We start from the raw sequence: 23,365 nt of genomic DNA, 5'->3' as shown, positions 1-23,365 counted from the left end.
ATAATTTTAAATGGAATGCATACAAAGTATTTCTATCACAGCATTTAGGTCTATAGCCATAGGATACGCCAGAAACGTCTGAGGTCACCTCTGGGACCTGCATCTGTGTTGACAATGGAGCCCACTTGCAGCTGCAAATGCCTGGATAAAGGCTGTGCACATGCAAGTTTCTCCATTCATTTGTACTGGAGTTTCAAAAAAATGGTAAAGGCCATCTGCTCCTATAAGTAACTTTATTTATGAGGTTGTGGGCAACTTGAGACCATTGCAAGAATTCCCACTGTGTGAGAACTTTTGAGTTTTTGTCACAGGAGAACAGAAGTAATGCCACAATTTTACTGCGCCTCTGTGGAGCCTTAGCCAACATAGTAAATGGGTTTGCCCAAGAGTATTTATTGGTGGCTTATCGTTAGATTAGGGCATTTGTTACCCTGGTATGGCCACTACAGTAATCTTCAGGCTCTGTACACTGCATATCCAGCAACCACTTCACTAATCCATCTGACACCCAGAACCACCACTGATTAGTGATGTGGTTGCAGTATCTGCACAGTGTATGGAACATGAAGATTACTGTAGTGGCCGTACCAAGGTACTGCTGCTTAGCTCCCAATTAAGTGAGCTTTAACGGTTAGATACAGAACCATCTGCTAACAGCTTTGTGTACTGTGTAGATCTGGTGTCCGTGGCTAATGGGTGTGGGAGCTGAGTGTTGCCCAAGGCAATCCACATCTACTGTTGTACATACCATTAACATTATGGCTAGAGCTCTATACAGGACCACTAAAATTGTGCCATTTCCACTACTTACCTGTGACCACAATACAAAAAGTGAGCAACAATTGCAAGAATTCTGAAAATTCTTGCAATTGTCTCAATTTGCCCACAACTTTTCCACTCATTGACAAACACTGAGATTGTATGAGGGGCCCTAACCTTGGGCAAAAAAAGACAAAAAATAAATTGAATAGTTATTTACCATGCTGTTATACTATATTTATGCGGAATGAATGAAATGAATGAATGCATGCATGAATGAATGAATGAATGAATACGTACATATTTCCAGCCCAATGTGGTTTTGCAATTTTCACAGTAGATGTCTGCTACAGCATGGAGTCCTGTAAGTAACACACGCTCTTCTGCAGGTCCGCAACCAACATTAACACTATAGATACAAAAACAAACAAACAAACAAGCAAATAGTGAATTCCATAAATATATGCATTATACAGAAAAAAAAAAAATGCCATTACAGAAAATCACCCCAATTCCTGAATAGCAACTAAGAACCAGACATACACAATACAGGGGCCACTGCATGGGAAATGTAATATTACATAGAAGGCATTCAGAATGTCTTGAAACCTCCAGAAAGGGACAGGCATTGTATTCATAAGACAACCCTTTTAAAATATTGAAACTAATGCATAGTAGCCTACAGATATGTTTCTGTCACACTATGGACATACGAATGTAATTTGTTTAGAATGCCTCTTTCTGCAAAGAAATCTGTATGGCTAGTTGAAATGTAATATTATACTGTATATATTTATTACTACAATACAATAGGATGTTGTATTGAAAAGTAATACTCACACTGAATTGAATAGATAAGCTCGACCCTGACTTCCTTGAAATGACTGCCAATGGGATAGGAAGAAAAAAGAAAAAAAAAAGGGTCATTTATAGTGTACAATGTTACATTTTTAATTTTAGGATGTTTTGATTACTATTTTTACAAATTTTTGGATGTTTTGATTACTATTTAGAACAATTATGATAAAATAGGCACTTCAGACAAAAAAGGAGCAATAAAGTACAAACAAAATGTCCTATAAAATGAGGTTGTGATATAGTCCAAGTATCAACAGGCGTCACATGTAAATCTTTGTGCAGGCACTAGTTTATAATGATGGGTAAAGACTAGAGATGAGCGAACAGTAAAACGTTCGAGATTCGATATTCGTTTCGAGTAGCCCCTCAATATTCGACTACTTGAATCGAATATCGAATCCTATTATACTCTATGGGGGGAAAATGCTCGTTTCACGGGTAGGCAACGTTCGATCAAATTACACTTACCAAGTCCACGAGTGAGGGTCGGGCTGGATCCTCTGAGAAGTCTTCTCCGTGCAGCGTCCCTGTGGCGTCTTACGGCTCTGAATTCACTCTGCTAGGCATCGGGCCTGGGCAGAGCAGACTGCGCATGCCCGCACTACAAGCGTGCATGCGCAGTCGGCTCTGCCCAGGCCCGATGCCTGGCAGAGTGAATTCAGAGCCAGAAGACGCCACGGGGAAGCTGCACGGAGAAGACTTCTAAAGGTAGGAGAAGAACCAGAGTTGATTGGCCGACTGTATAGCATTCGGCCAATCAATGCTGGTTCTGCATCAAACTTTTCCATTCGAATAGCGAGTGGTACTCGATCGAGTACGAGTATTTCGAATACCGTAGTATTCGATCAAATACCTACTTGATCAAATACTACTCGTTCATCTCTAGTAAAGACAACAATTTTGGAAAATTGTGTCAAAATCAGTTTGGTTACAATGAAGAGTGAACACAGCCTTACATGTACCTGTGGGTACACAACCTGTGGGTACAGCTTGTGGTTTTACTGCTAAGACCCCATGCCCACGACCAAGTGTGCATCCAATGTGGGGCTAAGTTTGCAGTGGAACTTGGAGTGACATCTGAGTGCACTCTATTACGCATTCATGTCCATGGGGCTTCTGATCCATTCTGTTTCAATGACATTGAGCAGGATAAGACATGCTCAATAATCATCTGTGTCATCAGAACAGAATGGCAGGAAGCCCCCATAAGCGCAAATGCATAAAAGAATACACTCCAAAGTGGATAGCAGAAAAAAAACCTACTGCTACAGCCACTATGCAAACTACTGACCAGCTAGGTCAGTATACTAGGGTATTCTGTCTTTCTGTAAAAATAGACAAACTCGTCCATTTTGCATCTGTATTTGGCATCTATTAAATGGATGTAAAAAATTATTTTTCTGAATGAAAGTTTGTGCTAAGTAATGCTGATTTTGTCTGTACATTTACCCCCCTGAATTGTAAAGTGCAGCAGAATATGTTGATACTATAGACATTTGACTAATAATAATAATAATAATAATAATAATAATAATAAATAATTATCTTTTACTCTAAATTTTGCACCCTAGTTCAGAAAATTATAAAAAGATTCGCTTGACCTGGCCCTGCATTTTAAACCTATTGACCTATAAATGCTGAAGACTTGTACCTACTCAGACAGATTAGCAATGGGGAGCTAAAGTGTATACGTCCTTGCTGTAAACCTTCTATGGTTTAATCTGCCTACACAGCTCAGTGGTATGTCCATTCAATTAATTATGAATGACGACAAGTCTGTCAGCAATTGTATTTTTAGGTTACATTGACGCCAAGGAGAGAAAATCTCTCCATTCTTATCTCCTGATACCTGCTTAGGGCTTTCTATTACCTGCAAACACATATGTACCTTAAGATGCTCACTATGTGCTATATGCATTATTACTATCATTTTTTTTTTTATTACAAATTACACAAGCAAATAGTTTTGTATAGACAAAATCTAATCATTGTAAATCCCTCCTAAAATGTGACTGTGCCAAGTTCGCTCTCATCCTCTAGAACAGGGGTGGGCAATTAATTTTCCCATGGGGCCACATGAGAAATTGTAACGGTTCCAGAGGGCCATGCACACAGCGGCAAATTTAGCTCCATGCACTTCTCCGCTGACTCCGCCCACTCAATCATTTTTCCATGTGCCCCCACAAAGTATAATCCTCCTTCAGTCACCCTAACATTATACACCCCCACATTATAACATACCTCCCAACTGTCCCGATTTCCGTGGGACATTCACGATTCCGGTGACATGTCCCGCGGTCCCGGTTGGAGGGAGGTATGTCCCGATTTCAACTCAGATCTGCGTCCAGAGGATGCAGATCTGAATTGAACACATACACGGCTAAAGCAAGGAGCTGTCACAGTTCAGCTCTTTGCTTCGCCGCTGCACGCCGGCTACTGGCTGTGTAGACGCGATGTGATGACGTCACATTGCGTCTACAACTGTGTGCGAGAGAGAGAGAGAGAGAGAGAGAGAGAGAGAAAGAGAGAGGCGCGCAGAGAGCTGCGAGGGAGCGAAGGAGAAGGTAAGTGTAATGTGTACACTAAGGTGGAACGTGAAACTGGGGGCAGATGAAGGAGAGGACGGCATGACACTGGGGGCAGAGATGTGGGGACATGAATCTGGGGGCAGAGATGGAGGGGACATGAATCTGGGGGCAGAGATGGAGGGGACATGAATCTGGGGGCAGAGATGGAGGGGACATGAATCTGGAGGCAGAGATGGAGGGGGACAAGAAACTGGAGGCAGAGATGGGGGGACAGGAAACTGAGGGCAGAGATGGGGGACATGAATCTGGGGACAGAGATGGAGGGACATGAAACTGGGGGAAGAGATGGGGGACATTAATCTGGAGGCAGAGATGGGGGACATGAATCTGGGGGCAGAGATGGAGAGGACATGAATCTGGGGGCAGAGATGGAGGGGGGACATGAATCTGTGGGCAGAAATGGGGGACATGAATCTGGGGGCAGAGATTGAGGGACATGAATCTGGGGGCAGAGATGGAGAGGGGACATGAAACTGGGGGCAGATGAAGGGTGTATATGAAACTGGGGGAGAGATAGAGGGGGGGACATATAATTTACGGGTGACTGTAGGAGGATTATACTGCGTGCGCGCGCCGCACATTTTGTCCCTCTTTCGGTTCTTCAAAAGTTAGGAGGTATGCTTACTCTATACCTAGATACAGAGAAGTGGCTTGTCAGCGCCCTCCCCTGACAGCCTGCACCTGGGGCATATGACCCTTTAACCCCCCAGCTATGCCCCGATTGGCGTTATTGCTGTTTTTGTCCTTTTGTGCCTTGTAGGTTTATGCCTTATATTAAAGGGAGTGTCACTGTACATAACCAGAAACCAAAGAAAGAGCGACGGATTTATGAGTATAAACTTATGACCCTGCTTCATATACTGGAGAAGGGGTTAATTCTGTCACATGGTTTTATGGCATCTTAGAGAAATCACTGACCTGAGACCAGTGGCGTAACTAGGAATGGCGGGGCCCTGTGGCGAAGTTTTGACATGGCGCCCCCCTCCATCAACTGACAACCTCGACTGACCCCCTCCTCCGCATTCCTGCGCGCTCTATTATGTCCCTTAGTGGCCCCTGCACACAGTATTATGTCCCTTAGTGGCCCCTGCACACACTATTATGTCCCTTAGTGGCCCCTGCACACAGTATTATGTCTCTTAGTGGCCCCTACACACAGTATTATCCCCCATAGTGGCCCCTGCACACAGCATTATACCCCATAGTGGCCCCTGCACACAGGATTATGTCCCATAGTGGCCCCTGCACACAGCATTATACCCCATAGTGGCCCCTGCACACAGCATTATGTCCCTTAGTGGCCCCTGGCTTCATATACGTCTCCATCGTCGTGCCCAGCGGCTGCTGGACATTGGTCTCTCATTCTGCAAGTCAATTGGCTCTTTCATTTGTGCAATCAGCCAAGACACAGGTGAGAAGACACCAACCTGCATAGTAGGGGACATTGACTCCACTGCAACCATTGCAAAAAGTGGAGCTGTAACTGCTGATCCAAAAACTTCACATCAGGGGCCCCTTATACCCCAGGGAGAAAATACAGAAAGTGGAGAACATCCCCGGGACACTGATGCCAAGGAGCCATCCCATGTCCAAGAGCCACCGCCTGCTAAAAGGACAAGAAAGACCCAAAAGAGAGGACACAACGTAAAGACTCGTCCAAAACAAGACCCAGTAAGAATGGTCATGCCTGATGAAGATGTGAAGGCATCAGGTGAAGGTCAAAGAGTCAGCCATAAAAGAAAGGCACCAACCTCCAAGGAGAGTCAGCCCGGGACCTTCCCACCAGCCAAAAAATCTGCAGAGGAACACACTATTAATCCATCTGCAAAAGTTCTAGGGAGCCCGGAGATGCAAACACCCCAAGTGGAGATGCCTGATACCTGGAGACAGCACAACATGAACCAGCTGTCTCCAGAGCACTTATCTATCCTGAGAAGTACAGGAGAAGACGGAATGCTGGATGATGACATCATCAACAAAGCCCAGGAGATCCTACAACGCCAATATGAGGACTTCGATGGCTTGCAGCCATGCGCCGTTCTTCTCTTTCCAGGCTACAGTGTACTAAAAAAAGCGGTACAAATCCACTACGATGAGAACAGGGTACACTGGCTGACCACCTGCTTCAGAGATGGCAAAATCCAAGTGGCCGACAGCAACAACACCAACAATCTGTCTCCATCAATCCGGAATCCTGTGGCAGCTGCCTCCGCTGCTATGGCGGTAGTTACGCCACTGCTATCCCTTATAGAATTTATCTGCCGTGTATCTCAGCCTCTATCTCAGACCTGGGCAGCAGGGTCGGATCCAGGGCCTGGTGACCCGCGCCCGAAGGGGCCCGCACCCAACAAAACACAGGTCAGGTTGGTCGGCAGGGCACTTGTCGGTGGAGTACTTTCCCTACTGTGTACCTGCAGCATCGGCTAATAGAGAGCAGCCAGCTCAGGGAGCTGCAGCTATGGATAGAGGAATCTCCACTCAGCGCTCTCAGGACGCTCCTCCTCATCCCCCTTCTCTGGCTGCCCTCTGTCAACCAATGAGAGGGTGAGGAGAGCCCAGGAGGCGGGGCTTATCGCTATATAGAAGATGGACCCTGCCGTCCTGCATCTTGCACATATGAGAGGGAGCAGAGGAAGCTTCAGCAATGTGACAGTAAAGAAAGAACACACAGGTACAGACTGGAGGGGGATGGGGGTTATTATACCTATTACTGTCAGGCATTTGGAGTTATTCATTTAGTTTTAGAAACTCCATGTGCCTCATATTAAAAGCAACTAACCCCCATTATGTCCCTCACATTAACCCCCTGTGTACTTCACCATAAGGGTTACTGATGTGTGAGATATATGGGGGTACTAATCATGAAGATACTTCATTATTACCTCCATGTCTCTCACATATCAGTAACTCTTATGTGAGGCACACAGGGGTTAATGTGAAGGACATGATAGGGTTAATTGCTATTAATATGAGGCCCATGGAGTATCTAAGCTGTAATGCACATGACTGTACTGTTTATCCTCAATTGTGAATAAAAGTATGGACTATTCTATTTCAATGGGCCCAGTACACATGGCCGTTGCTTTTGCGGCTGTGTGTTAGGGCCAAATTGAAGAGCTGCAAATTATGGAGCAGATCCTATGTGTCCTATACCTAGACCAGTCATGTCCTCATAGATGGGTGGTATTACATACCGCACTGCCAGCTTTCACAGTGCCCTTGGTGATGGAGATTTTAGTGCTATTAACCTTTTCCCGACATCCGCCGTAATAGTACGGTGCATGCATACCTCCCAACCGTCCCGATTTCCACGGGACATTCACGATTTCGGTGACATGTCCCGCGGTCCCGGTTGGAGGGAGGTATGTCCCGATTTCAACTCAGATCTGCGTCCAGAGGATGCAGATCTGAGTTGAACACATACGCGGCTAAAGCAAGGAGCTGTCACAGCTCAGCTCCTTGCTTCGCCACTGCATTCCAGCTAGTGGCTGTGTAGGCGCGATGTGATGACATCACATCGCGCCTACAACTGTGTGCGAGAGAGAGAGAGGTGCGCGGAGAGAGCGGCGGTGGAGCGAGGAGAAGGTAAGTTTAATGTGTATACTGAAGTGGAACGTGAAACTGGGGCAGATGAAGGAAAGGACAGCATGACACTGGGAGCAGAGATGGAGGGGACATGAATCTGGGGGCAGAGATGGAGGGGACATGAATCTGGGGGCAGAGATGGAGGGGACATGAATCTTGGGGCAGAGATGGGGGGACATGAATCTGGGGACAGAGATGGGGGGTACCCCAGTATAAACTAGCAGAAACTAGAGGGGACATTAAACTGGAGCAGCTGAAGGGGGACGTTAAACTGGTGGCAACTAGAGGCAGACATGTCCCACTCCTTCTACCCCCCATGGTTTAATATCCTCCTCCTCCTCCTCCATGAGCATTCATTGTAACTGCCCCCCTACATCTGCCCCTAGTCCCCCCTCTTGCTCACACATGCTGTCTCTTCTCTCTTTATCATCCAGCAGCCTCCATTGCTGGCAGCTTGCAGCAAGAGCACAGTCCCGAATGATTCCGCCCGCTAACGAGTCATAGCCTATCCTGGTGATAGGCTGTGATGACATCATCTCAGGTCCTTGAAAAAACTTCAACTAGCTATACGGGCCGGATAGAAGCAGTCAGAGGGCCGGATGTGGCCCCTGGGCCGGACATTGCCCAGGTCTGCTCTAGAGTCACAAAAAAAGTCACAAGTAAAAAAAAATATGGTAGAACAAAGTCAGTACATGATAAGTAAAGAAAGGTACTTAAAGGGAGTCTGTCACCAGGGTGTAGAATATTAAATTAGTAACACAGATAGGACAGATTCAGCGTTTTGAGTGATTTCTGGGTTTCTCTGGGAAGGCCTAGCATCTTTTGCATTTGTTTACATGGTGTATGTAGCTTCCTGCTGCAATGCATTCTGGTAGTTGTAGGCTCTCACACTATCTCTCCATCTCACTCCTCCCCCACTCTAACACCCTCTCCCTATTTCCCTAGTTACTCCTCCCACTGCTAGCCTTTCCTAACGCACTCACTCTTCCGAACCCCCCCTCTCTTTATTCCCCACTCTGTTATACGGATTTTGTCTTCTTCCTTCTGCCAGGAACGCGCAGCGCTGTGTCCTTAGCCCTCAATACTTCTCTATTGCACATGCTCCCAGCTTGTGAAATAGAGATGTATTGTCGGTTTCAGTGCTTCTATTGCGCATGCGCGCCTCAACATCATCGGAGGAGGAAGAGCCGTCCCCCGGGAAAGCCCAGGCAGGGAGAAAATGGGTAAGTATGATGATGTGGGGGGGGGGGGGGACACTAGTAACGATACGGAAATGGGGAAACTGATAGTCAAAAAATGTCCCTGTAGCGGTCACATATGGATAAACAGGTATTTTTGATTAATAATGTCATTTAGAAAGCAGGAGGGGGGAGGGTGTTTATGTTGTTTTTTTGTTTTTTTTGACAACCCTTTAACATTTACTTGATTGGTATTCTAATCTCACAGACATTCCTGCCTAAAAGTACACAGTCACTAAATAGAAATTGCTTCTGTATTCCATAAAGGATAGCTTTTTTTTTTTATTACATAGCTCTCGAGATTTTTTTTTTTTTCCAGATACATTAAATTTGCATTTTAGACAGACCTTTTGCAGAACCAACAGTCAACTGTAAAATGTAGCCATTGTCTATTTAGGCAGTTTCATAATCTGGGGGTGGAAAGAGGAGGATGGGGTTTCACAGTAGATCTAAAACAAGGACACACTTTGTGACTCCAACATAAACCACGCTAATAGAACTAAAGCCTTAAATGCTAACATTTTTACATAAGGAACAGGCCTTGTTTAAATGCAGACACAGAAATAAGATACGTATTTTGTGGATATGCTGCAGCACCAAAGAAGCAATACTTAATAGCACTGTTATTACCCTGAACAATTCCATACAGTCATTTCAATACTATTTTCAGACACAAAAATACACATATATATAATAATACCCCAGTACTAGGTAATGTATTTCTTTAAGGCTGAGACAGGGATTTGTTCATGTTGTAGCGAAGGGTATTGTTCTACTTATATGTAATATGTATATAATATGTTATTGCATCTGTGCCAGCACTGATAAGGTTAATACACAGCACTTCACATGTGTCCAACACTTAGCTCTCATTGTACAAGGGGGGTAAGGACACTAGGGTGTAGTTTAGGCACACTAGGAAAGGCCAGTGGCAGAAGCAAGTTGGAGTGTAGTCTGAGAAGAAGATAGTTGCCACACTATTGTCTACTTCTGGACAAACAGGACCTTAACACACAGTTCAGATTGGAGCACCACAAGTCTCAGGAGTCTTGGTACAGTCAGTTAAAAGAGTAGGAGGATTTAGGCCGGGTTCACACGGGAGTTTTTTGGACCGTATTTTGACGGGGTGGCCACCTCAGAATCCGATCAAAACAAATGGCTAGCCATGACTGGATGCCGTTGCAGTGCACCGACATCCAGTCGCGGCATTCTGCTCCGAATTAGGCCCCAATAAATGGGCCTAGTTGGGAGGGAGTTTCGCGAGGTGGATGTCTGTGGCTGAATCTGGGAATGTCGCTTCTTTTTTCCGCATGCAGGAACAAACTGCTTGCGGAAAAAGGAACCCATTAATTTCCAAGGGAGGCAGTTTTTTTTAACTGGATTTTGACGCGGAAATCCTGACCAAAAAACTCCTGTGTGAACCCGGCCTTAGACTGCTACAGAGCACAAGGCCACACTCAGGCCTACATAAGTAGAGATACCTACTGCTAAACCAAGGTACATCATATTCCTATATATGAAAGGAACCCAGATAACCTTCACTACCTTGCCGGGCACCTCCATATTGAGAGTTATTTGCTGACTGGAAACTATTTGCACAAAGTAAAGTCTGGCACTAATTTCACCATCCATCTTGCCTCAGTGTGTGTGTCTGAAACTAACTTGCACCTATCACCATCTTGGGTACATCATGGGTCAGGCCACACTACTACACCCATCATTCACCAGAGGGAGTCCCCTGGGGAACCCGTCCTGTACAATGGACACCTAGATGCGTTCCTCCACCACTGTGCTGTACCCGAGGGAGATAGCCTGGAGACGCCTGCATCGTCTCCCACTTTGCAGTCTCCCTTGGGGCACCACATATACAGATGTAGCAGAGTTAACCAAGGCTTCTGCAATTGGTTAAACTGCTGCAGTGTGGTATGTTATTATAGAAGACAGCAAAATGCAATTTAGGATAGGTTTACATCTGTCTCTGTGGGTCACGTCTGGCATGAGATTCAAACGACAGAGAGCCGGACCATTAAAACAGCAGTTATCCGTGAGCACCATAGACTATAATGGGGTTACCTGGGCGACTGCTATTTTTATACGGATGCCGGTGGAGAGAAAAGTCCTCCAGCAGGACTTTTCTCTCCACAAATTTGCTAAGGTTTTTGTGGCAGAGTTTCTGTGAACCTAGCCTAAGTCAGTGAAAGATATTTTTACATTTTATTAAAATTATATTTTTAATTTTTTTTTTTTTTTTTTGTAGTCTTCTGTAGTAATAAGCTATCATGCTGCAGAAGTTTGGATTAGCTCTTCTTTTATCATAGAAGACAACAAAAGTCAAGGGAAAATATTTTTCAATGTTTTTTCAATGATTTTTGTTCTATGATAACATATTACTCTGCAGCATGTTAACCACTTGCAGAACTTTGAGTTAACTCTGTTACATCTGTATATCACATACATATATAGATATAAAAATTCCTGGGGTTGTCTTCAATATCAGGAGCCTAAAGGTAAGTTCACACGGGGTTTTTTGGATCGGAATCGGAATGGGCCTAGTCCGGAGGAGGGAGTGTCTTCAGACCGAATCGCGAGGCGACTCGGCCTGAAGAGTGAGCATGTCGCTTCTTTTTCCCGGGAGCCATTTGTGGCTCCGATTGATTTCAATGGGAGCAGTCTTTTTGATCAGGGTTTTGAGGCGAATACGGCTTCAAAACCCTGACCAAAAAAACTCTGTGTCAACTTACCCAAAGACCGCAAGCATACAAAACACATTTTTTGATCATGTGCTATCAATTATTACATATCCATAATAACAAATATCATAGTGGCCCATTTATTTCTATGGCCCATGCACACGGCTGCATTTTTACAGATCAATGTGGGCCTGTAGGACTATGCCGTAAAATATGGAGAAGGTCCTTATTTTTTTAGCCATTTTTTGCAGTTTGGTCTTGTCTATTTTTTTGAAAGAGTCTGTGGAAAACAGACTGTGATGCCATCTGTGTGACCTCCATTTTCATGGAGCTCTCTCCATACATCCCCATGCAACTCAGGACGTAGTATTACGTCCAGAGTCACTAATTTATTTATTTAAATACGTATTTGTTTAATGTATAAAAAAAAGGGAAATATATAAAACACCCATTTGGTGCCTTTGGCTTGCTGCAGATGTGTTTTTTTTTTTAAATCAGTTTTCTCCCATATTACATTGTCCACGCAAATACTCAAGAGGAGCTCATTGGCCCATAACATGAGTACCCAACAAGCTCTATGTTAAGGGGCCTTCTTGCTACTTGTCCATGCCATTTTTGCTCAAAACTATCACCCTGCTCAGGTACCACACACCGATGCAAGGACTGAGTGCTTTGGTTTCTCTATTATCTTAACCATTTACTTCTATTTTGCTAACTTCTTTCTGATTTTCTAGCGTGTTAGTAAATGTTAGAAACTATTAGGGTACGTTCACACGGGAGTTTTTGGACCGGATTTTGACGCAGTGGCTGCCTCAGAATCCAGTCCAAAAAACTGTTAGCCACGACTGGATGCCGCTGCAGAGCATACAATGCACCGGCATCCAGTCGCAGCATTCTGCTCCGGATTAGGCCCAAATGAATGGGCCTAGATGGGAGGGAGTGTCGCGAGGCGGACGTCCGTGGCTGAATCAGCTGTGGAATCCGCCTGAAGAAAGGGCAGGTTGCTTCTTTTTTCCATAAGTGGAAAAAAAATGCTCGAGGAATAAGGAAATGACTGGTTCCCACTGAAGTGAATAGGAGGCAGTTTTTTGAGCCGGATTTTGATGCGGATTCTGCGTCAAAATCCAGACCAAAAACCCCATCTAAACCTGGCTTTAATATGAAACTGGAAGAATATACACAAGTGCAGGAACTAACTCTGGTTCAGATTATTGCACCTTGATTCTACTTATGTAGTCATTTTATGTTTGCTGCTATTATACCACTCATCGCCTTCCTATAAACCTAGAAGAGTCATGATTATCAGCTGAGCAGGGATTACAACAGCTGCAGGTAATAAGCTGACTCAGCATTTCTGCCTATAGTATAATTACCATATAATATTATTATTAATTATTATTATTATTATTATTATAAATATATCATAAAAGCAATGCTGATCACCACAAATCTGTGGGAACCAACACATTTAATTGTGCCCTTTTTGTACAATAAACATTTTAAGACTAGGGCTCTACGTAGAGGGTAGCAGCAAAAAAGCGCTGCGAGAAAAACTGGCGGCAACACATTGCGTTTTTTTTTCTACAGTACTTTTCACAAAGTCTGCAGAGGCCTGCAAGGAATTCTTACGTAGAAAAAAAGTACAAAAATCCAGCGTAACGGCAAAAAAGGTAAAAGAAAGGCGCAAAACATGCTAAATTCAGGCACAACATGTTAATAAATATACCCCAATGTATATAGAGCAAAGCTAGAGAGAAAAAAATAATTAAGGAAACATACAATACTGTCTTGGAGTCGGTAGGTCAAACCATCAACTCTGACTCCTTTATTATTCCACAGCTCAACCATGGCTCCAGCTCGGATTCAAACTTCTTCATAAATTGTTGACAACCATGGTTAAAACAGAAGCAGTAAAGTAACTCTAATTCATTAGACCCTTAATGACCAAGGACGTAATAGTACGTCCTTGGTTGCATGAGGATGTATGGAGAGGGCTCAGGAGCTGAGCTCTCTCCATACATGGCGGGTACTCTCTGTATAATACAGAGCCAAAACCCGCCGGTACAGACACCAATCACAGCTGTTAACACATTAGAAGTCATGGTGTAGGCGCCATGGGTGCCGAAATCTTTGACGAATCGCAGCCCACTGGGTCGTCATATGTGAAAAAACAAAAGTTTAAATCACCACAATCATTTCCCTAGATTACGTTTAAGAATAAATACACAAAAGTAAACAAACACTTTAAGTATTCCTGTGCTCAAAAATTCCCAACCGGAAAAATATCTATCCCATATGGTCAACGGCATAGTGAGGGAAGATAATAATAATAAAAAAAAATATATATATATATATATATATATATATATATATATATATATATATATAGCTAAATGGTGTTTTTTTTTTTTCAACACTTTGCTTCCTAAAAAATTTTTAAGAAAAAGTGATGAAACCATCAGACCTTCCCCCAAATGGTATCCACAAAAACGTCACCTTGTCCTGCATAAAAAGACGCCATACCCAGCTCCATAACACTAATGTGAAAAGGTTACAGGTGTCAGAACATGGCAACAGATTGGTTTTTTTTTTCCTATTTTGCAAAGTTTTTCATTTTCTTTTTAAAAGGTATCAAAACATGACAAATACTATATAAGGCTGCTTTCACACGGAGTTAACACTCCACTCATTCTGACACGTAAACACGTTCAGAGTGAGAGGAGTAAAACAGAATCCCATTGACTTCAATGGGTTCTGTCTTACGCATGCTACCCATTGAAGTCAATGGAAGCCTTTTTTACCTATTGCTTTCAATCTGACATGCGCTCAATGGGTAGTGCGCGCAAGACCGAACCCATTGAATTCAATGGGATTCTGTTTTACTCGCTCACTCTGAAAGTGTTTACGTGTCAGAATGAGCGGAGTGTTAACTCCGTGTGAAAGCAGCCTAAATTTGCTATTGCCATGATCGCCGTAAAAAAATTAAACCCATATGAAATTGTTGCAAATACTTTTTTTTCCACCTCATTCTGAATTTCTTTCCAGCTTCCCAGTATCGGATATTGAATGTACAATTTGTTTTGCAAACAATAAGCCAACAAGTGAATTTGTGAACTGAAAAATGAAAAAGTTATGGCTCTTAGAATGTGGGGAGGGAAAAATATAAATGCAAAAACAAAAATTGGCTGGGTCCTTGATGTGTTGTAGGACTTTTTTCTCCACAACCATTGTTCTCTTACGCAACCATTGTTCTAACACCACATACTGAATGTAGACTGCTGAATGAGACATGTTCAGAGAGGTTAGAGAGTTGCGTCATTGCTACTAATAAAAGAAAATTACAATAAAACACTAACTTTCTAATTGTTTCCTTGTGTACTATTCATCAGGTCGGTCATTCCGGTTTACTTCTTCACGTCAGCACTTATTATCAAGTTGTACTAGTCACACTCCTGGCATGTTCAGAAGTGAACATCAATAGTGCTGTAACTTTTTACCCTGTTAAAAACGAATTATCAATCACCTATTGACATCCTGAACTACCAGGGAGATCACAGTTTTCAGATCCATAAAAGCAAATGGTTATCAAAGTTCTCAGCAGAGACTGCTTGGACTGTGAAAACAACGAGAGACAGAATCAGCCACAGATTTGGGGAGGAATCTGAGGCAAATTCCTCTGTGTGAACTGGCTCTAGCAGTAAACCTAAATGTAAACAAAAAAACAAACAGGACTTTCAGCAAATAACTGTTTGTATAAAGAACATATATACAATTCCTCTATATTCTTTTTGGATCAATTTCTTGCAGTTTTCCAGATCTCTACTTGCTGTGGTAGGTAAAAATCAGCCTGTGGTCATGTGATGGACACACAGGTGCACAGCTCGTTATAAGACAGAGGTCTGATCACTGTGCTGTGACTGTAACGAACCATGCACCGATGTGTCCATCACATGATAATGGACATGTTGTGGTTTTAGAAATCGCAGCATGTCAAATAAGCCTGGTTCACACAGGAGTTTTTTGGATCGGATTTTGACGCGGTTGCTGCCTCAGAATCTGGTCCAATAAACTACTAGCTGCGACTGGATGTCGCTGCAGTGCATACAGCTGTGGAATCCACCTTAAGAAAGGGCATGTTGCTTCTTTTTTCTGCGAGTGGGAACAAACCGCTTGCAGAAAAAGGAAATGATCAGCTGCCATTGATTTCAATGGGAGGCGGCTTTTTGAACCGGATTCTGACGTGGATTCCAAGTCAAAATCCGGCCCAAAAAACCCAGTCTCTATCCAGTGTTATATTACAGAAACGCCAGTGGTTTCCCTATAGGTATAGTTAAAAAAGTAAGTACACAGAGGAAAATGTTCTGTGCAAAGTGCTGCGAGAAGAACCGCAATGCATTGCCACCACAGTTTTTCCCTCAATGCTTTTCTGTTGTGAGACCCTACATGGGGCATTATTCTTAATAACAATGATCCCTCCACTTTTGGGTCTTGTCTGAAGGTGGCATTCATTTAATTTATTTGTGGGGAGGGGGGCTCTGAACAGGAGTAAATATTTATGGGGATTATATTATAGAGACTATACTGGTTTATGGGTTATGGTCTGGTGTAATTGCCACTGATAGCCTAATTAAACACATTTCCTCTGCAACTAATGCACCGCTGTCTCCCTGCTTGTCCTCTACAAGCTGTTGCCCAGACACTAGCCCTCTGCATCACCTGAAGCCTTCCACTGGCAATGAAGGACAAACACATGCTTCACTCCTCTCTAGTGTCCTCTCTACTCAGGTAGATTTCAAATACAGAAAATGGAATACATACTTGACAGATGAAAGCCAAAAGCTGAACGATAGACCTAGTTTGTAAGATTGAAGGCTTCAACGGAGAATAGCATCAACCCCCAGAGAAGCCATTCTCCTACTAACAAGTGACTCAAAGATTTTTCTGTACAGTGAACTGACTGGCACCCCTCCAGCTACGAGCCTCCACAGGATATCCAAGAAAATTACAAGCTTGCCACGTTGCTCTCCCCCCCTATCAAGTTGGCCCAATTAGCCGAAATGTATGAACAGGCCCTTAAATACTGAGCCATTCCAGCCCTGTGTAACCTATAGAAAGACACAGGTCCGCGCACACTGGTAGACTTAGATAAACAATGGGTAGTCGAATATTAAAATGAACCATAGATTATTTATTGATATAGAACAAGGACAGGCACGACGCGTTTCGGACCACCACGGGTCCTTTCTCAAGTGCAGAAAAAGAGAGCCCGGGGATCCTTCCCTTGTGTTACCGTGTTGGCTGCCCGTGCTTACACACAAGGCTGAGGCTTCTAGCTGTGACTCCTTCCTGGAGGAAGGCCTGTGTAATCTGGAAATGCCTGACGCCACTGACACTGAGTAACCCCTTGTTCACATTTACGTAGGTATTCCGTCCGGGAGAGTCCACATGGGGACCCCCCCCCGAACGGAATACCAAACGCAATTGCAAGCTCTGTGCAGTAAAAGCATACGAACCCCATAAACTATAATGGGGTCCGTGTGCTTCCTGCGCGCTGCTCGCACGAATCATATGGACAGGAAAGTAGAATGTAAACTACTTTCCTGTCCGCATGATCCCTGTGGAGATCTGGCGGCAAGCACACAGACCCCATTATAGTCTATAGCAATCCGTGTGCTTTTACTGCACAGTGCTTGCAATTGCGTTTGGTATTCCGTTCGGGGGGTCCCCATGCGGACTCTGCAGATGTGAACAAGGCCTGACTCCACAGGGAAGGGAAAAAAAAAAACAAAAACAAACCAACTACACAACAACCACCAGCTTATCTAACATTGTAACCCCTTTCCAACTCAACACATAATGGAGTATCCAGAAAATACTAAGAAGACTGACTATGCGATGACCTGTGCCATTTGAAAGAATATAGACATATAACACAACATATGATGGTATAGCCCAAGCCTCACTATACTATATGGACAATCTAGACTGAAAGATAAAGGGGTTTTCCCATCAAGTTAAGTTTGTAGGACCTTTCTCCTGCTCCACATTTAACCTGAGCTCATCCAGGCTGAATGTGGGAGGGACTGGTGGCATCAGTCATTCCCATTCACTTCAATGGGAATTCCAGAGATAGCCGTTGCTCCAGTGTCCTCCTGCGCCTTCCGGGTCTCTTCCAGCGTTGTGCTGAAGCCGTTGATTGGGCTCAACGGTCATGTGACCGCTGAGGCCAATCAGTGGCTTCAGCACAACTCTGGAAGAAACTTGCCAGAGCAGATGAATCAGGAGGACATCGGAGCAACGGGGACAGGAGAGTATGCAGTTTGGTTTTTTTTTTTCTTCTCTGCCCCCAGCTTAAACTTTAAGGCTGGGGTCCCACGGGCCAGAAACGTGAGCAGGAAAAAAATTGCAGCATCTTACAGTATCTGCAAAGTGGATGAGATTCATGCAAATCCCATGCCCACTTTGCGTTTCAAACCATAACGCAGACACGCTGCAATTTCCAAAACCGGTGCGGTTTTGGAAACTGCAGCATGTCAATTATAGCTACAGAATCGCCGGCGGCTTTCCCGTAGATATAATAGTAACAGAAAGTCCGCGGAGGAAAACTTTGTGAACTTTCTGTTCAAAGCGCTGAGAGAAGAACCGCGCTTTAGTGCTGCGTACTGTCCCTTGGGGCCTTAGTATAAAAGGGTTGTCCATAGGTTTAACTAGTTGAGAAGTGTCTCCCATACTGCGATACATTTTTAAAGTTGTTTAAGATGTATGATATTTTACGAGGTACAGCTGAATACAAATTCTTAGGAGAAATGTGAATAAATTAAAATACCATGCAACTATATGGTTACAAACAATGTGTGAAGTTAGCCTAAGCAGCACCCAAGGTGTAAATGATAAAACAAATATGTCAGTGATAAGTGATAATAGCACTTCTACTACAAAACATTACCATAACAAAAGATAGCACTCAAGGGTTACAGTTATCAGAAGGGCTTCATTGACCTCTACAGCAAATATAGCACTGTGGGCACAGTCATAACAGAGGGAGTGGTTTTAGCACTAGAAAAGTGTATTCACATCATAATGGGAACCAAAAGGCATGACATGACAGACCATAACATGCATAGTGAATACTGCATGAATACGTGGTGAACCTTTTCACAATGGTGAATGAACTCTATTCAGAAGTAATATAAGGACATTTCAGCAGTAAAACCATGTAATACTCTCTGGGAGTCTCAGCTATTAAAAAGTAAATATCATCTCCTCTCATCTATTAATTCTGAAAAGTCCCCTTAAAAATGATGTACTCTCTTCGTTTAGATTTATATATGTAAATGCAATAGATTACATATATAGAACAGAGTTGCCCTTAGTTTTTTTTAACTGATGTGGGACAAGTGAATACTAAGGAGAATGATTCATTTTAAATAAGACATAAATAGGTTATGAAACACTTGTTCTAGCAACCAAAATAATTTATTCTATGTATGTGTTGCTTGCCAAGTAAAACATTTAAACAGCTTTTCAAAAGCTCTAATTTAATGGGAAGCACATTTTCCTTTGATATGATGATGCCTGCGTCTTACCAGCGCTTCTACTTGTGATTTCTATAGCAACTGCATAAATGCAGTCATCAACTATGAGGTAAGCAAATGTTCAGAGAAAAAAACCCACAACACCTCCGACAGGAGATATGAAGTCCCTTAATGGACACCCCCTCTCCATAGCTTGCAGCCAGTATATACTCCTTCTCCTCCTGTTTGGGTTCCCTATCAAGACCAATTCTCCTTGGCCACACACCATTTTTTGCCTCAGTCATCACACTAACTTTTCTTAATGCCTGAGGAAGGGCTTTTCAGCCCGAAACGTTGTACTTGAACACCTATGTTTCTATGAGATCTTGTATTATTAGCTTATAATTGAAACAGTGTGCCTTGTCATGGAATGTACTCTGTTGTAAATGAACTTATAGAGGACCTTTCATATCCTATCATAAAGCTGACAGTCGTGTTTACCGATATGTGCCCCGGTAGTGGAGATATTAGTGGCATTAGTTTCAGCACTGATATCTCCCCACTGTCAGTAAGGTGTTCCTCACAGCTCAGCGTCATCGCTGGGCGATAAGGAATACCCTCTTTGACAACACAATGCTATGTTGGAGTACAGTTGGGGAAGGGTGCATCCCTTACAGCCCAGAAATGATGCTAGCTTGTCAGGCCCGCCCCTCTGACAGTGGGGAAATATCAGTGTAAAAACTAAAAAGTGGTTTAGTTAATTTTAATTCTTACAAGTTATCTTTGCTTTCCTGTTTTGTTGTAAGACATGAAAAGCAGTCACTAAATCCTACAGTCTCATGTGTAGCCCAGATGTCTTTTTCCCCCCTACATGTGAAGATTGAATATACTTTTATCCAAGAAAATTGATTTCCACTCTACACCCAAGATACCTCAAGATTTATAGTTCCGGTCAGATGGTGTGAAAGGGATGAGAATGAAATGGATAACTCAAAAATAAAAGGCACTGGTTGAAAAATTTAACTACACTTATTTTCATCATCAGTATTACTAATGGTCTCAATGATCAGATTTATTTTTTTTTATGGGGTTGCTTATATAAAGGGATTTTCCGGAAAAAAAAAAAAAAGTCTGTTAGTGCTATTAATGCGTTAATATATGCACCCAAATACCTTTAGCAATGTTTTCAGTGATTTCTGTGTGTCTCTGAGAGCTCCTGGTATCTCCTGCATTTGTTTATCTGGTTCAGCTTCCTGCTATATAACTTCCGCACTAACCCATACTTCCTCCCCCCTCCCCAGTCTTTCTAGCTATCCTGCCTTTCCATACCTACTCATCCCATCCCCTGACCCCATTATATTTACCTTCCATGCTTCTTCCTGGGGGACGGACCCTCCTTCTTTACAGATTCTGTAGGTGCACGCTCTTCTCCAGCACTGCTCTGTTCTCTGCAGTGATGATCCACCTCTACTGCGCATGCATGGGAGCTGTGCAGTAGAGGTGGATTATCAGCAACAGTGCGCAGAGCAGTGCTTGGAAAATCAGTAAAGAAGGAGGAGCCATCTCCCAGTAAGAATTGTGGAAAGTAAGTATAATGGAGTGGATGAAGGAGGGAGGGGAGTAGTAATGACTATCCTTTTCTGGAAATGGGAAAACGGATTGCCAATGGATAATCAGAAAGTCATTTAGAAAGTAGAAGGGTGTTTAGATTAGTGTAGGGATTTCCAGTTATCCCAGACAACCCCTTTAAGTTAAGAACACCCACACATCAGTCCACATAGGAAGCTAGCAAGGCCTTCTGTTATGGTGTTGTATAGTTCATGGAAGGTCAAAGTCAAGGAAAAACCAATACAATATGTGTCCGTTTTTAAATCAATATTGTACCTTTATTTTTCCTAGGGCAATATATTGCATACCCTTTTAAGTAGTTGCCCAGCTAATCCTGTGATGGACTGCAGTGGTCCAAAGGACAATACTACTGAAGTAAGAATTTGAGGATTGACCATAGTGAGTATGTCTATTTGACACCAAAGAGGTTTTCTAAAAATCCTTCTAAGTCGTTATAAGATGACATTAATGGACATTAACTATAGCAGTGTAGGGTAACTGACACAGATTGAATCCTGTCCAGCTAGTCTGTTCCTATTGACTAAAGTAAACAATATGATAGACACTGTCTTCTGTCAGGTTGGTTTACTTCTGTCACTTAAGTCCTGCATGCAAAAATGGAAGTGCCTAACATATTATATCTCTTGAAACAGTATGATAAAAAAATAAGGAAGGTTTCCTATACAGGAAAATACTTTAAGGGATTCACGTGGTATTTTAGACATTCCACTCAACTATGTTCTGCAACCAAACTAACATCTTTCTACAGATCAGCCACTCATATTTTCCAGAGAATAAGCCTAGACTTTATTTAGCAGAAGTCAAACTTTCCGTGCTTTTTTATCCACATTTCTGCTGGCTCTGTTGTGCATTTAATTTCAGCTCTATTTTTAGCTTCTATAAACCAGGCTTGCACAGGAGATTTTGTTGCAGCAAGAACTACAGAGACGAACCGATATTAATCATCATCCGTGGTGGGGAGGACATTCCTGCTCATCTCTTATTCCTGTCCTCTAGACTTATCTGAAACTAAATACACTATCAAAAGGCCTGCCAATATCATCCGCTTCAACTGTCCACAGGATCACATACCAGATTCAAGGTCTAATGTAGCCCTCACATTTCCGGTCAGACTGCACATACTGTACAATACTGCTAACAAATGACAGGCAACTCATGTTTTGATGATGTAAAATCTTGGTATTGCCATCTTCACTTCTGACTGCAGGTCTGAACATGACAGAGTAGTGTTGAGTTATACAGTACATGCCAGCTTTGGTGCACCATGTTATCTGAATCCATGGACAAGCATCCTTGCTACTATTTGTCACAGCTTTGCACCTGCCTTGGTAAATACTTCTACTGTGTGTTGTAGGTGTGTACTTCTGTTTACTAATACATTTCTATAGCTCCTTATGCAAGGTTATTTATAAAACAAAAACAAAAACAAAAAACAACACAACATAAAAGTAGTTGGATTTTCCAGTTTATACCTAGAATGAATGCGATTACATATGCATGGGGTGAATAGGGGCCATTGGTTATATCACATATGGCAAATGAACATTGTGTGAATTTACCCTTGACCTTGAATGGTATTACATACATGTCAAGTATGTATTCCAAAAACAAAAGTCAGCATGAAAGCTATACACTTTAATACCTAAAAATATTAAGGGTAAAGGGTGTATCTACAGCCAAAGTAATAACAACAAATATGATTGTCTCAGGAAATTGTTGTAAAGTAGCAAAACAACGGCAACCCATTACCAAAAAACTGCAAGTTATACAGTCAAAGGGACAACATTCACTAGCAGTGATTATGCTTCTCCTAAAATACAAACAAATACCTTCAGCATATATTCCACTAAAATGTCAATCTACGGAAAACGTAACATAGTGCTTTACTCATATTAAGAAGTATTTATGTGCATACTCTTAGCATTCACACGATGTTACGCTCCGCTCATTCTGAACGTAAAATTTGTTCAGAATGAGAACGGAACAAGCAGCTCCGATTGATTTGAATGGGTGCCGGCATACGCGCGCGACCCATTGAAATCAATGGGAGGCTTTTTTTTCCCTATTGCTTTCAAAGCACCATGGAATTAATGGCGCTATATAAATAAACAATAATAATAATAATAATAATAATAATAATGTGATACGCGCGAATTACATTGAAAGCAATAGGGGAAAAAAGCCTCCTATTGATTTCAATGGGTAGCACGTGTATACCAGCACGCCGGCACCCATTCAAATCAATGGGAGCTGCTTGTTACGCGCTCATTTTGAACAAATTTTACGTTCAGAATGAGTGGAGCGTAACATCGTGTGAATGTTCCCTTACTGCGATGATCAAGCTGTTGCGAAGAATGGAATTGGGCTTTCCAAGTCTAGGAACGAGTAGAGCCCGTTTTTAGTATATTTCCTAGAAGTAGGCTATGCAGGCTTGACTCTAACCACAATCATTTAAACAAACAGTTGGTTAACAGGATAGTACATGTACATATTATATTTCATTC

General features: G+C 42.7%; 1 protein-coding gene across 1 annotated transcript in view; it reads right to left on the bottom strand.

Moving 5' to 3' along the window:
• YPEL2 (yippee like 2) overlaps window positions 1-23,365 on the bottom strand; it is a 40,913-nt gene that overhangs the window by 5,037 nt on the left and 12,511 nt on the right. Inside the window, exons 3-4 of the mRNA XM_075264805.1 lie at window positions 1,600-1,643; window positions 1,060-1,168 (exon numbers count right to left, since the gene is read on the bottom strand). Of these exons, the coding sequence (XP_075120906.1) occupies window positions 1,060-1,168; window positions 1,600-1,643 (153 nt within the window). The remainder of the gene's footprint in view (window positions 1-1,059; window positions 1,169-1,599; window positions 1,644-23,365) is intronic.

This window comes from Leptodactylus fuscus, chromosome 2 (assembly GCF_031893055.1).
Source record: "Leptodactylus fuscus isolate aLepFus1 chromosome 2, aLepFus1.hap2, whole genome shotgun sequence".
Classification (NCBI taxonomy): domain Eukaryota; kingdom Metazoa; phylum Chordata; class Amphibia; order Anura; family Leptodactylidae; genus Leptodactylus; species Leptodactylus fuscus.
The sequence above is the reverse complement of the archived record's forward strand: the minus strand, read 5'-3'. Positions and strand labels throughout refer to the sequence as shown.